The sequence below is a fragment of the Benincasa hispida genome, chromosome 4, assembly GCF_009727055.1.
Source record: "Benincasa hispida cultivar B227 chromosome 4, ASM972705v1, whole genome shotgun sequence".
Lineage (NCBI taxonomy): Eukaryota > Viridiplantae > Streptophyta > Magnoliopsida > Cucurbitales > Cucurbitaceae > Benincasa > Benincasa hispida.
Window position 1 is genome coordinate 26196070 of NC_052352.1, and position 13991 is coordinate 26210060.

Here is a 13991-nt window from a genome sequence, read left to right on the forward strand (position 1 = left end):
ACAAACGGCCGCACATGAACGGAAATTCAACGCCGTCATTCAACCGTCACAATCCAATTACACAAAAAAAAAAAAAAAAAAACACTTTAAAAAAATAAAATAATTAAACGAATAGTTTTTATCCTAATTATCGTTTGACACGTTAATATTTCTGTGTAAATTTTCGTATTTTTTTATGAGAGATTTCAAAATAGGTGTAAATCAATATTTCTATTATATCGTAAAAAATTAATCGAATATAAAAATTAAATGTAAAATGTAACTAATATAAATATAATATCGATAATGAACATTTTAAGTTGTATTAAAAATACTTATCATTAAATTAGTAAAGAGGAGATTTTTCAATAGTAAACTGTCTATACATCTTTAAGGTTATATCAATTCATACTTCTGAATTCAAGGTTATGTCAATTTAAACTCTAAACTAATAATTATATCAATTTAAATCCTAAACTTTGGGGTTATATCAATTTAAATTCTAAACCGTAGAAGTTGTATCAATTTAAATCTTAAACTAATAATTGTATCAATTTAAACCTTGAATTTTCATAAATATATCAAGTTAAACCATGAACTTTCATAAGTATATTTTATAACTGTATCAAAATAAAATATAAGGAAAGGTTTAAATTGATAGAATTATGAAAGTTCAAAATTTAAATTGATACATTTATCAAAATTCAATGTTTAAATTCATATAATTATTGGTTTAGGGTTTAAATTGATACAATCCCTAAAGTTCAGAGTTTAAATTGATATAACCCCAAAGTTCGAGAATATAAATTGATATTTGTCCTCAAATTTGTATTCAATAGGTTCCTTAAGTTTTTAATTTTGTGTCTACTAATTAATTGATCTATTCAACCATTTAGAGTTCCAATATATAAAAAATTATAAATTTAGAGTCTCATTGAAAGAAAATTCATTTTTATATCTAATTAATTCAACTCATGTTTAAAATTATGAATATGTCAATATAGGTATTACATTTAAAATTAAAAGTTGAAATACTTATTTGATATTTTAATATTAAAAGATTTATTAGCCACAAAATAAAAAATTTAAAACTTTTTTTATCACGTTTTAAAAATAAATACAAAATTAAAAGTTTCAAGTATAAACTAATAATGTAACCTTTTATTCATTTATAAGTTGTCGCCATATTCAGCGGAAGTCTGAGAATGCGGTGGAAAGTGGTGGCTCTGGACGGCGGAGTCTGCGGTGGTGGCTTAAATATATTTCCTTCCCGCCGGCGGTACAACAAATTGTTTGTTTGTTTATTTATTTATTTATTTTAGATCAACAAATTTTTTAGGTTAAAATATTGTTTTTATCCCGTACCTTGAAATTTGTTTGATTTGGTCGTGTATTTAATTTTGATTTCAAATCTTAAATTTAGTTATTCAATCGTTTAATTAATTAAATAATAAGAGTAGTTTTCCTAGAAGAAAATATACATGGTGAATGTAGATATAATGACATATCTATATATTATATTTTTTAAACCATCAATCATAAATGAAAATAAAATTTAAAATTTATTAAAATTAGAAATACATCAATTAAATAAATCTAGTAGAGACTAAATTTAAGATTTATTGAAAGTATTAAATAAAAACTAAAATTGAACAAATCCTATAGTACATGGAAAAAAAATCATATTTTTAAAAATAAATAATATTTTGGTCTTTTATTTTGGTCCTACTTTTAAGATGTTAATTTTTATCCCCCATACTTTCAACTATGGTTATTTTGATCTATTTACTTTTGGCCATTTTGGTCTTTGAATTTTCAAAAAACGACAATTTTGTTTGCTCAAAAATAAATAAAAATGAAAATAAATGATAAATGGACTAAAATAGTCATTTAAAAAAATAAAAAAACGTAAAGATCAAGATGAACTAAAATTAAAATATAAAGAAAAAAAATAATTATTTTTAAAAATATAGAGATGAAAATAAATAAAATTAAAAATATAAAGAAAAAAAGGAATCAAAATAGGAAGTAAAATGATATTTAAACCTATTTTATTCTATTGTTTATTGTTGGAGCTTCGTTTGGAAGGAAAATCGAATTTTGCATCTTTAAATTTCTACTTTGGTCCTCAATTTTACACTTTTTTTCTTTTTTGTCATGTTTTTTTTTCTTTGGCACGTTGTGCTAATGGAGCCAAAATTTATTCGATGAGTGACATTCAATTATGTCATCGCCTATTAGATATGTTGGGAGACATGACCACTTTATTCAATTCGTCATTATATACTATATCTACTCTTTAATGTCAGATTATTAATTCTCTTATGTCATGTAATTTCAAATCAAGGAAAATTTATTTCAACGTGTTGAGATGTGATGTCACATGGGGCATTTGGGGTGTGGGTCGGATAATTCAAAGGTAGGAGTCGTCAAGTTCGAATTTTGTTGGAAAAATCAATTAGATCGGATAATAGTTTGTTGTTTTAGCTCTACGTGCATACTTATCTTAAACCATGCTTCATAAATTTATATGGAACGGGCATTTTGATAAACATATTTGATTAAGGCAAGATCTTGTTATGTTAGACAAAAAAACAATTTGCTAAATTCGAACTTAGGATGTTGAATCCACACTCCAAATGCTCACAGTTTGGTAAAATCACAATTTAAAGGTCACGTTTGTTGAAACTTTAAAAGTTTTTAAAAGTTTTATCAACTCAATGAATGCTATGAGTAAACTTTTATAAATAAACCTATAAAATGTTTTTTTTTTTATGTAGTAAAGAAAAGTGAACTCAAGCATAATTTAGTTTAAAACATCAAACAAAACACCGTCCTCAAGGTAGAAGATTCTATATTCACTCCTTAATTTTTGAACTAAAAGTTGATGGGCATTTAGGCATGTTTTCAAAGATTCCAAAATTTAATTCATTAGATTTCAAAGGTAATCTAATTTTATTTAGACTTTAAAAGAATGAAATTTATTTTCTACTTTTAACCTTTAAAAGTACTATTAAAGATTGATATTGATCATAAGTCAATTTCAAGATTTCAAATTTACAAATATATCAATGAAATATAAATAAAGATGGATACTTTTTGTAAATTAAAAAAAAATCATAAAATTTGTAATTAATGTTTTTTTTAAAGATCGTATCATTAATATATATTTATATTTATACTGAAATTAATAAATACTCTTTAATGATTTTATGAGCATTTAAAAAAGATATTTGAGATAATTAATCTTGACGAGGGATATATTAACATATTTTTTAGTACATTAAAAGATAGAGTTTGAACCACAAATTTTTTGGTCGTTAAAGTACAATATGTATTAGTTGAACTAAGAATTTAGAAAAGATATTTGAAACAATGAGAATTTTTTAAGATAAATGACAATTTTGAGAACCCAATAACTAATGTTCCATTTGATAACAATTTGATTTACAATTTTTAATTTTTGAAAACTAAACCTATAAACCCTTCTTCTACCTTTAAATTCTTTGTTTTGTTATCTCTTTTTCACCAATGTTTAAAAAAAAGCCAAATTTTGAAAACTAAAGAAAAATAGACTTATTTTTGTTTCTAAAATGTAACTAAGAAATAAATGAAAATCGATAAGAAATTGAGAAGAAATAAGCATAATTTTTAAAAATAAAAACTAAATGGTTATCCAATTAACCAAATACTATCAGTAGTTCCAAAATACCCTTCCTTCATACCAAGAAATATAAGGTTAAATAAAAATATCTTCAAAAACTCAGATTCCTTAAAAAAAAAAAAAAAAAAAAAAAAAAAAAAGACGACCGATTCATTTCACATTTTTTACCTAATTTTTGAGTTATCCACCAAACTCAAAAAAATGTAACATTTCAAACGGAACTTGGACTTAGAAAAGGGGTATTTTTCCGGAAAAAATAATGATAAATGCATTGTAAAAGAAGCTAACATAACAATCTCTCGAGATTATGTACAGACTCTTTGTTAAGTGAAGAAGAGATTCTAATTATACTTTTGGCTAACCACTTTTCAAGTCAGATATCCAATAAAGTAAAGAACATATACTCTCATCTCTGCAGAAATGGCTATGACTTAGCTTATATACCCAGAAATATATATATTCGAAGAATCCGAAGAAAGAAAATTTCATCATAGCTTTATTAATGAACACATTCAGATTTCATCAGACTCGAGGGAATTCAATTCCAATTACTCGTACAAATTCATCCAAATTTGTTTTCCCAGATTAGACACTATCATCAATTTCATCGCCACTTATAAATTTTATACACTTCCAAGAAAATTCAAGGAGTTTCAAAGCTTCAAAAATTTCTGACCTTAGCCTATAATCATGGTTCCAGCTCCATTGTCTGTCATGATTTCTAGCAGCAACGAATGCTCCAGCCTCCCGTCAATGATACTCGCCGTCCTCACCCCCTGAGCCAACGACCGAACACAACAATTCACCTTCGGAATCATCCCTCCGCCAATTCTTCCCTCGTCCATCATCTTCTTCACTCCTTTAATGTCTATCTGTTTCACTAAGCTTTTCGGATCGTCACGATCTTCCAGAATCCCCGCCACATCTGTTAGTAAGATCAGCTTCTCCGCCCCCAGCGCCGCCGCTAATTCTCCAGCGACTGTGTCCGCGTTGATGTTGTACATCTGCCCTGACTCATCAGCAGCCACCGAAGAGACCACTGGAATGTGGCCTTTGTCCAAAAGTGCCTGTAGAACCGTAGGGTCCACACGCGCGACCTCTCCTACGAACCCTAACTGTGCCGCGTTAGGAGCTGGCCGAGCCGTGAGTAGCCGCCCGTCCACACCACAGAGCCCTGCGGCGGATGCTCCGGCCTTATTAATCAACGAAACCAGATTCTTATTCACGTCGCCGACTAATACCATCGATACTATTTTCATCGTCTCGGCATCGGTCACACGAAGACCGTCGCGGAAAACGACCTCAATGTTGAGCCGTTTGAGCCAGTTGTTGATTTCCGGTCCACCGCCATGGACTAAGATCGGGCGAAGGCCGACGCAGGACAGAAGAACAAGATCGTTAACAACTGAAGCCTGAAGAGACCGCGATTTCATGGCGGCACCTCCGTACTTGACGACGATCGTTTTACCTCGAAATTTCTGGATGAATGGCAGTGATTCAGAGAGAACATCAACTCGGAACTGCCCTGGAGTAACAGAGTCAACTACAGCCTCTATTTGCTGAGTGGCCGAACATCTGATCGACAGCGACGAAGAAGAACAACTTAATCTGCGCAATCGCGGAGCGGGCGAGAAAATCGAGGAACTGGAAATGGAAGGATTGAGCAAGGATTTGGAGGTAAATAGCTTGGATGCGGATGGATTGAGCAGGCTTTCAACCGCCGGCATTTTTTATCAGTCCAGCGCGGGAGAGTGAACGGCGGAGGGAGGCGGCGAAGAATTGGGAAAGGGTAATTAGGGCAAAGAACGAGAGCAACCCAGTGATAAAACAGAGAGTTTATAACAATTTCTTTTTTCTATGTTGGATTAATTTGATCAAGACATTTTGGTGTTTCCGAAAATTACTATAATAATATGAAATTGGAGCACAATTATTTGGTGATTTCGTCATATACCGAAAGTTTTTTTTTTTAAAGAAATATTTAATTTATAGAAGTAACCATGAATATACATTTGAGCATTTTAAAAGAATAACAATAATATACAAATAAATAAATGTAGGTCACGTTATCCCAATAAAAACGTAATAAACCAATAAAAGTAGATTCTGATTATTGTTTATTTTGTTTTACTTTTAGTTAAATAGATAATCGGTATTAGATATGGTACATCTAGATAATACATAATTTATTAATATCTTCTTTATTTTTTTAAATTTTCAGATACATCTATATAGTTATAGGTATGTAAAGAGATATATTGGGTCAATTTTTTTTTCAAATTTAAGCTCAACGATTTAAAAGTCCATTTTATTTAAAAGTGCACAATTCAAAATAAAATATATTAAAAATGATAAGAACGATAAATATAAAAACATAAAAAGTTAAAAGAAAATCCTTAAACTTAATTAAATATTCATTTTCTCTTTTTTTCACTATCTAAATCATGATCCATACCCCTACGTCTTCAACTTCATTATTCAATCTTCAGCTTCTACTTCTTTTCTACGTCTACTCTAGTCGCTCAATCACCACTTGACGTTGCTGGATTTTTTTTTCAAGTATTCACTCTCTTATTGAATCTACTTTAATTGGGTATTCTTTAACGTGTGTGAACCCACATGTATCTTTAATGTATCTATATCTTAGTTTTTTTAGAAGTTGACGTATCGTCGAATCGTATCGTACCTATGTCCTGTATCTGTATCTATGTATGTGCTTCTTAGTCTGCAACCATACTATGTGTTACTTTTAAGATATTGTTACCATTATTATTACTACTTAAAAAGAGAAATTATGAATTTTGACACATTACTACTACCGTTTGACCCTCATGTGTAAAGGTAACAATAAAGATAAAAGTAATAGTAGATGTGATAAAATTTATTATTCTAGATAAACGTGATAAAAGCAGCCTTATATGTACAATTCTAATGCACACGATTGATCTATAGAATTTTATTATGATTGTACTAATTTTCGTTATGAATTAATCAACTTGACTTTAACATACTTGCAAAATGGTTACCACGAGGCAAGTGACAAAAGCGTAGCAATCTCAACTCATCGGGTCAACATTTTACAACTTTAGGCTTTGATATTATTTTCGGGGCTGGTCATCAACTGAGAGTATGTCAGCCACACAAAAATCTCGAAAAGAGAACTAGCGGTTCAAACCTTTCTTCTCGTTATTCAAACAATGTCATAATCGGAGAAGCTACTACTCGGCGATTCAAACAATGTCATAATTGGAGACGCTACCACTCGGCGCCGCCGTCGTCGTGAAATTGAAGCGCTGATCTTCCTAAACGACGGCGTAAGCTTGCTCCAAGGATTCAACTCGAGTCATGTGAACTGAATTGACTGTCAGAACACGGGCCTTGGCGAACCCATCTGACCTTAACCCGGCCCGTTTAGAGGCGGAGCCCACATCGGCCCATTTGCTTCCTACTTGGCCGGCCGGTCAGTATCGGATCGGAACTAAATAATTCCAAGGAACTTCGATCCTCTAGGCAGCCGTTAATCAATTCGCCGGCACCGAACAGTTCCAACGCGTCGGCGGTGTTCCAGTAATCAGATTGGTCGCCGAATTTCACGTTTAGATGATGTCCGAAGAAGAGAAACAAGTGAAATCGTATTCCGAGGCGTCAACGACTTCCTCGGTTGAAATTCAGAATTGGATACAGTAATCGAAGAAATTTCCATTTCTAGAGTATCTTTCATTTGAATTTGGCCTATAATTTTTTCTATATTTCTCAGAGCGCAGGATTTGCTGAAGAAGAAACTGATCAAGGAGGATGAGTTGGAAGGGGAAGTGGATGATTTGAAGTATATCGGCGGCGTTGATATAAGCTTCTTAAAGGAAGATTCATCAGTTGCATGTGGTACGCTCGTGGTTATGGATCTTCAAACACTTCAAGTTGTTTATGATGATTTCTCTCTTGTTACCGTTCAAGTTCCTTATGTCCCTGGTTTTCTAGCATTTAGAGAGGTTTCTTTTCCTTCATTTGTTCTTTTTGCCTATTATTAATTTATTTACATATTGGTAGAATTCCTTTGTTCCTATGAATGTTAATTATCTATTTCTTGACATCTTATTTGAAACCTTGTGGCATAAGCGGTTTACTCTTGGTAATTAGATACATTTTGTTGCTTTGGTTCTTCAGGCCCCAGTTATCTTGGAGCTTTTGGAGAGGATGAAAAATAGATCTCCTCATTTGTATCCACAGGTGAATGCTTCATAGCCTGTACTGACTTTATTTATGCCACTCACACAACATTTTCTCGCTGTTTCATTGTATGTTTCTTCGCATGTTATGTTGAAATCATCTGAGATACTTCTTTTGTTGGATATCATCATAATTTTTCAAGATGCATGTATAAATCTGCATGCCACCATAGTTTCTGGTTTCTGAACCGGAAATTTTAGAAAATACTGATTACTACTTAGATCCCATCTTTTCACCAATACCCTTATCATTTTGTGTTGTTGATATGTCAATGTATTTGTAGATTGAAAGGTTCAACAATGATACTCAAATATGTCTATATATCTGTGATTTAGAGAGTTTGACATCGATATTAAGGATTAATTGATAATAACTCTAATATCTTTTAAAAATAGACATGGAACATTGAAATAAATTCATCTACTACTTCCAATATGAATATGAGTACATATAACAAAATTTATAACTTAGTAAAGAAGCAAAATTGAAAGCCCAATATTGATATTGACATCAATAATTTAACCCTTATTTTCGCATTTAACATGAATGTTATTTCTTTTTTGGACCAGTTAATGATGGTTGATGGGAACGGAATACTCCATCCTCGAGGTACTTTTTTCTTCAAAATCCTTACTGGTGGGATTCTGCCCTAGTCTTAGGAATTGTGTTGAAATTGGCCGCTGGTGTTCTACGACTTAAAGCTCGAAACATAATACGATCTTGGAACACTGACCATTCCATGGGAGGAACGTGCAGGTTTTGGTCTGGCCAGTCATCTCGGCGTTCTTGCTAATTTGCCTACGATTGGAATTGGCAAGAATGTGAGTTTTGATCTCATATAACATCCCATTGATTTGAATGTTTAACCCAATCAAGTACTGCTTAGCTAAGCCTGAGTTTTTAAAACTGGCCCTGAATAAGCTTATTCTCTCGCTATTTTTTTTTGTCTTGTTCTGAAGTTCTTATTCTGATGTGTTCCATAATGCAAATTTCAGCTGCATCATGTTGATGGTCTTACTCAGTCCAGTGTGAGGCAACTCCTTTCCGAGGGCAAAAATAATGATTCTATAATAACTTTGAAGGGTATCTCTGGATGCATTTGGGGTGTGGTAAACGATATATAAATCTTTTTTGGTAACTTAATTTGGCTGAGTTCTAAAGCCAACGAGACAAGATTAGTGTTTTCATTTTTCACATTCTTTGCTACTATACATAACAAGTACAGCTTTGATTTGGAAAAATTGTTTAAGCTTTTCCTCTCCTTTCCAGGCTATGAGATCTACTGTTGATTCATTGAAGCCGATATACGTTTCAATTGGTCATCGTATTTCACTCGATACTGCCATCAGGATTGTTAAAATCACTTGCAAATATCGTGTTCCAGAACCTATCCGACAGGTAGAACATAAATTTGCTTGAAAGATATCCATAATGATTATAACTTCTTCATTATAAATTCTACAGATAAACTCTTATAATTGATGTTATAAAATAAGTTCATTTTCTAGTCTAGATATAGATTTTAACTTTTAAAGGCTGCGCTTTGTTTTGCGTCGAAAAGAACCTGTTGATTGTTGCACAGGTTGGTACGGGTGGAGTAAGATATTATTGAGCCTTCTCAACTTTCTTCCATGAACTGAATATCCAATGCTTACTCTTGATTTATGACTTCTGCACATAGTATTCATGTTTGAATCTTGCTTTAGGATGAAATATTGATGTGAGATCACTGAGATGTCAATTTACTTCATATATGATTCAGGCTGACATTAGATCAAGAGAATACCTCCGAAAATTTCAAATGGGAACGTTAGAAAGAGCAACTTCATAGTAAAGGTAACTTTTCTACTGAGATTAGTCATGTGCAAATGAGATAAATTTATGAACCTGTAGTTAAAAAAGTGTTCATAACCATAACTAGTTATTCATGTTATTGGGAATTAAACACTTGTCTGAGATTTATTCCACATAAAGATTTTGACTGATTCTGTCATTGAAAAATGAAGAGGGATGATGTACTTGAAAATAATGAAGGGGCCATCATGAGATTCTATTGCCTGTACATATTTAGGCCAACTGGAATATGGTAGAAGAAAGACTAAAAAAGTTCTAAACAATTCTACACTGGGATTAAGCTCGGGAAAATTTCCAATACTACGAGTATGGAAAATTCCTCTATCTATTGTTTGTGTCAGCACTCTTAAAAATAGAGGGAGGTTCACTCACATTAATGGAAGATTCACAAATATTAATATTAATGAAAATAAATTTCTAGTGTGAACAAAAGGAATATGGTACTCTCGATAGTACTTTTTCTTCTGATCAAGCTCATCATTCTCTCTATTGAGCTTCACTTAGATTATTGCATGTGTATTTTTTTAGGTTGAAGTATCATTTTGGTCCATATACTTTGGGACTTATTTAATTTTTGTCTATTTACTTTCATTAAATCTTAAATTTAGTCCAAATTTAGTCCTTATTGTTAGTATATTATTGGGTTTTTTCAAAAACTTTTTTTTTTTATTATCTTTTAACATTTTCACTTTAAATTTGGGAGACATATTCAAATATTGTATTCTCTTACATGATAATAATTATTATTTTACCAATTTTGATAAAATTAACTTTGATGGAATAAATTTAAGATTTATTGAAAGTATATAGTAACATTGGACATTTCAAAGTACATAGATTAAAATTGAACAAATTCTAAATTATAGGAATCAAATCGGTATTTTAACCTTTCTTTTAAGGAAAATCCATATGCAATATAATAGTGGTGTATCATCTATTGAGGGATTGCTTGTTTATTGAGATGAAATTTATGGTACAAGCAGGAAACACTTAGTTCATTCAGCAATTGAACAATGATATATTATTTTATTTCATAAGTTCTGCGTCATTTTTAAATTTTTTTTCATACACCCATAAGACTAGAAAATTTTCATATTCCTTTCACAAATCTTTTCAACTTTGGAGTTTCTTTAATACCCAACTTTCAATGTTTATTTAGTGTCTTGTCCTTCTCTTAAATTTTAGAGACTAAATTTGTAATTTAACTAATAATGATCGTAAACAGTTGATACTTAAAATTATAATTGGTTTTAAAAAAAAAAGAGTGGTGATACAATTTCATATAACTCATAGGTAGCGTTTGACTCACTAACATGAATTGAGTTGAGTTGAGTTGGTATAATTGTTGGGATAATTTATGGACGCGTTTTGTTTTTGTTTTATTTTTATTATTTAAGGACGGATGGGTTTGAACATGAAATCATGCGTTAGACATAACTGATGCGTTTGTTCCCATGCGTCTGAGGTCATGCGTCGGAATGATGATGCGTTAATCTTAGCATGCAATGATCGCGCGTTCCTATCACAAATTTTCTTACGCTTGCGTCAAGTATAACACAAACGCAAGTTTCTCGAGTAATCTGAGGTCGAACACGGGGACTTGTCACTCAATAATATTTGTGAAGTGATGCATTTGAGACAAAGAATAAAAATAAAGCGAAGAAAGTTTAAATGACTTATACACTACTCCTACTCTTAACTAAACAGATTGAGCAATAGGCGGTTTACAATGAGAATAGGTAGAAACACAACAACCAATAACGCATAGTGATGTTTACTATCTTAAATCGCCTGAGTTATCCCAACTCATTGCACTAACGCCTCACACCTCTTGGTGGTCAGTCGCATGACTATATCTCTATAGTGCATGGTTGCGTCAAGCTTAAGAATGTGTTTATCTTTAGAAACAATGCGAATTTTGCTTAATGCATTCCATCTTTTACCTTTAGATGCGGCTATTTAACTTATAGACAAGTAATGCAACATCCTATAGACAGGCGTTGCTACAGCCTTTCACCAAGCAAAGAGAATTAACCCACTATACTCGCACAATGCACACCTCCCTGTGGGTTGCTATATGCGTCCTAATTTTTAGGCTACACGATTAAGCATGCGATTGACTTTGATAAATAAAAGCCGAAGATAAACTATGATAGAGATGAAGATGATGATGAAGACGGAAATGAAGGAATTAAGATTTGCATTGATCACAAAATATCTTAATATCTCAAGTTAAAATGTAATACAATACAGAGATTAGAAGGGAAATGAAGGATTCTGCGTCAAGGTTGCCGGTGGTGCCATGGTTGAATGGTAGAGATGTCTCTCTTGAGCTCTATCTTCGGCGAATGCTCCGATCGTCACTCGGTCTGGCTTATGGAGATGAAGAATTCTCACTGGAAATCTCTTTCAAGCTCTCATCTGTGATCACAAACTTCTACTTTGAGGCAGAAGCTCGAATGTCTCAAAATGAAGGTCTTAAGGGCTATTTATTGAATTTGGACGTCGACAGTTGTAATGATGAAGGTATGGCTCACTGTTGCTTTTATCGCGGTATGGGCGTTGTCACATCGCCTTATCTTGTTGATACTCCCAAGGTATGCGTCCAAGCTGAATTTAGCTGAAGTTATCAACGCGTTCTACCCATCTTGCGATCTTCTATTATGGCTGTCAATCCGTGGCCGCAATCTCTATTTGTTCACCGCATTCTTCAAGCGTTGGACGCATGCGATTACTGCAACTTCCATGTGTTGGATGCATGGGGTTGTCTGCGTGCGTTTTTTACGGTCGTCTGGCTTGAGCACATGCGTTTGTCTATGATTGCTTATTACAAACGCATGCGTTTGATTCATGCGATAGCTACAAAAATAGAAACTTTAACACGAAATAACGCATAATATTGGGTCAGTGAGGTTTTAGGTGCATATCGACGCAAAACTCAATTTTTCACAAATTCTAAGTATTCTAAGTATTATCACTACGTTTTCTACCTGTTAGCCCTCATAATTCTAAATAAAAGGCTACTGACATTTCTGCCAGTTATCAATAATATACCAACTTTGTTTGGCCCACCAATTTTAAATATTGGTGGAGTTGAGTTGGTATATTTTACCAATTCACTCTAACTTTCCCTTATTCTCATGTTTTCAATTGCTCCATCCATCGGCCATTGTCACACTCCGAGAACTAATTCTGGGCTCCGATAACCACCTTTGATAACAACTTCGACGACCAATTTTGGGCTCTGATAGCCACCTCTGATGACAACTTCGAGCTTCAAAACCACTTTTGATGACAATTCTGACGACAAAATTCGAACTCCGACAACCACCTTCGATTTCAGCTCAAATCAAAACTTTTGATTCTAACTAATTTTTCTCCATGAATTTCATATATCTTTCTTCTTTTTCTTCTTCCCTATTGTTGTTGTAATTTTACTATATGCATATTTTTTTTTAATTAAATCTCCCTCAATCATCGTAATAGCCAATGAAATGTCACCACATTTTTTCAACATTTTACCTTTATTTTCTCTAAATTTAGAGGATAATCAGAGAACAAATATCTTTTTTCACTAAATTCTTGCTGAAAATGTTCATTTTTTTTGTTATGTGTTACGTACTTTTCAACTACATACATATTTTTCATTTAAATATTCTTAACACTCATTTGATATATGAATTCATTACATATAAATATTGCATTTACTTAAGAAAAAATAAATATTTTTTTATAATCAACAACCATTCACATATTTTTAACAATCATCAGTCTTATAGTAGTCGAAAGTGGTTTGTTTGAAGTTGATTTATCGAAGATGGTTCATTTGTTGGGTTTGTAGTCGGGGTGGTTGTTGGATATGAAGTTGGTCAACATGAAGTGTATTGGAGTTGGTTGTCGAAGTGTTTCATTGGAGTGGTCTTCAAATCCGGAGTTGGTCGGACAAAAGTGATCGTCGAAGTTGATCATCAAGAGATATTTTCACTAGAGATTATATCGGAGATGACCGTCGAGCCCGAAGTTGTACTGTAAAGTGGTATTAGAGTTGGTTGTCAGAGTGTGTCGTCGAAGGTGGTTTTCGAAGCCTCAAGTTGGTCGTCTGTTACTCGCTCAAAGGTGACATCAAAGTGATTTTCATTGAAGTTTGTAATCGAAGGTGTTGTCGGAGCCTACGAAGGTGGTTGTCAGAGTTGGTCAACGGAGTTTGTTGTCGGAGCCAATTGGTCGTCCGGAGTTGGTAGCACGAAGTGTATCAGGAGGTAGGTTA

General features: G+C 32.7%; 2 protein-coding genes across 2 annotated transcripts; one reads left to right on the plus strand and one right to left on the minus strand.

The window, feature by feature from the left end:
- Positions 1–4115: 4115 nt before the first annotated feature.
- Positions 4116–5526, minus strand: LOC120076703 (acetylglutamate kinase, chloroplastic). Its single transcript, XM_039030600.1, has one exon. The coding sequence runs from the start codon at positions 5368–5370 to the stop codon at positions 4321–4323; it is 1050 nt and encodes a 349-aa protein (XP_038886528.1). The 5' UTR covers positions 5371–5526; the 3' UTR covers positions 4116–4320.
- Positions 5527–6732: 1206 nt separating this feature from the next.
- On the plus strand, positions 6733–9932 carry LOC120076598 (endonuclease V). The gene is made up of 8 exons (XM_039030473.1): positions 6733–7326; positions 7401–7632; positions 7808–7870; positions 8440–8479; positions 8627–8691; positions 8866–8979; positions 9140–9268; positions 9633–9932. Exons 1-8 carry the CDS (start codon positions 7244–7246, stop codon positions 9699–9701), a joined length of 795 nt encoding a protein of 264 aa, XP_038886401.1. The 5' UTR covers positions 6733–7243; the 3' UTR covers positions 9702–9932.
- The last annotated feature ends 4059 nt before the right edge of the window (positions 9933–13991 follow it).

Excerpts from the sequence above, each read along its gene's own strand:
- LOC120076703 (XM_039030600.1), bottom strand. The coding sequence starts at position 5,370 with ATGCCGGCGGTTGAAAGCCTGCTCAATCCATCCGCATCCAAGCTATTT.
- LOC120076598 (XM_039030473.1), top strand. The coding sequence starts at position 7,244 with ATGATGTCCGAAGAAGAGAAACAAGTGAAATCGTATTCCGAGGCGTCA. Across the intron at positions 7,633-7,807 it reads GTTTTCTAGCATTTAGAGAG|GCCCCAGTTATCTTGGAGCT; the intron begins GTTTCTTTTCCT and ends TTGGTTCTTCAG. Across the intron at positions 8,692-8,865 it reads CGATTGGAATTGGCAAGAAT|CTGCATCATGTTGATGGTCT; the intron begins GTGAGTTTTGAT and ends TGCAAATTTCAG.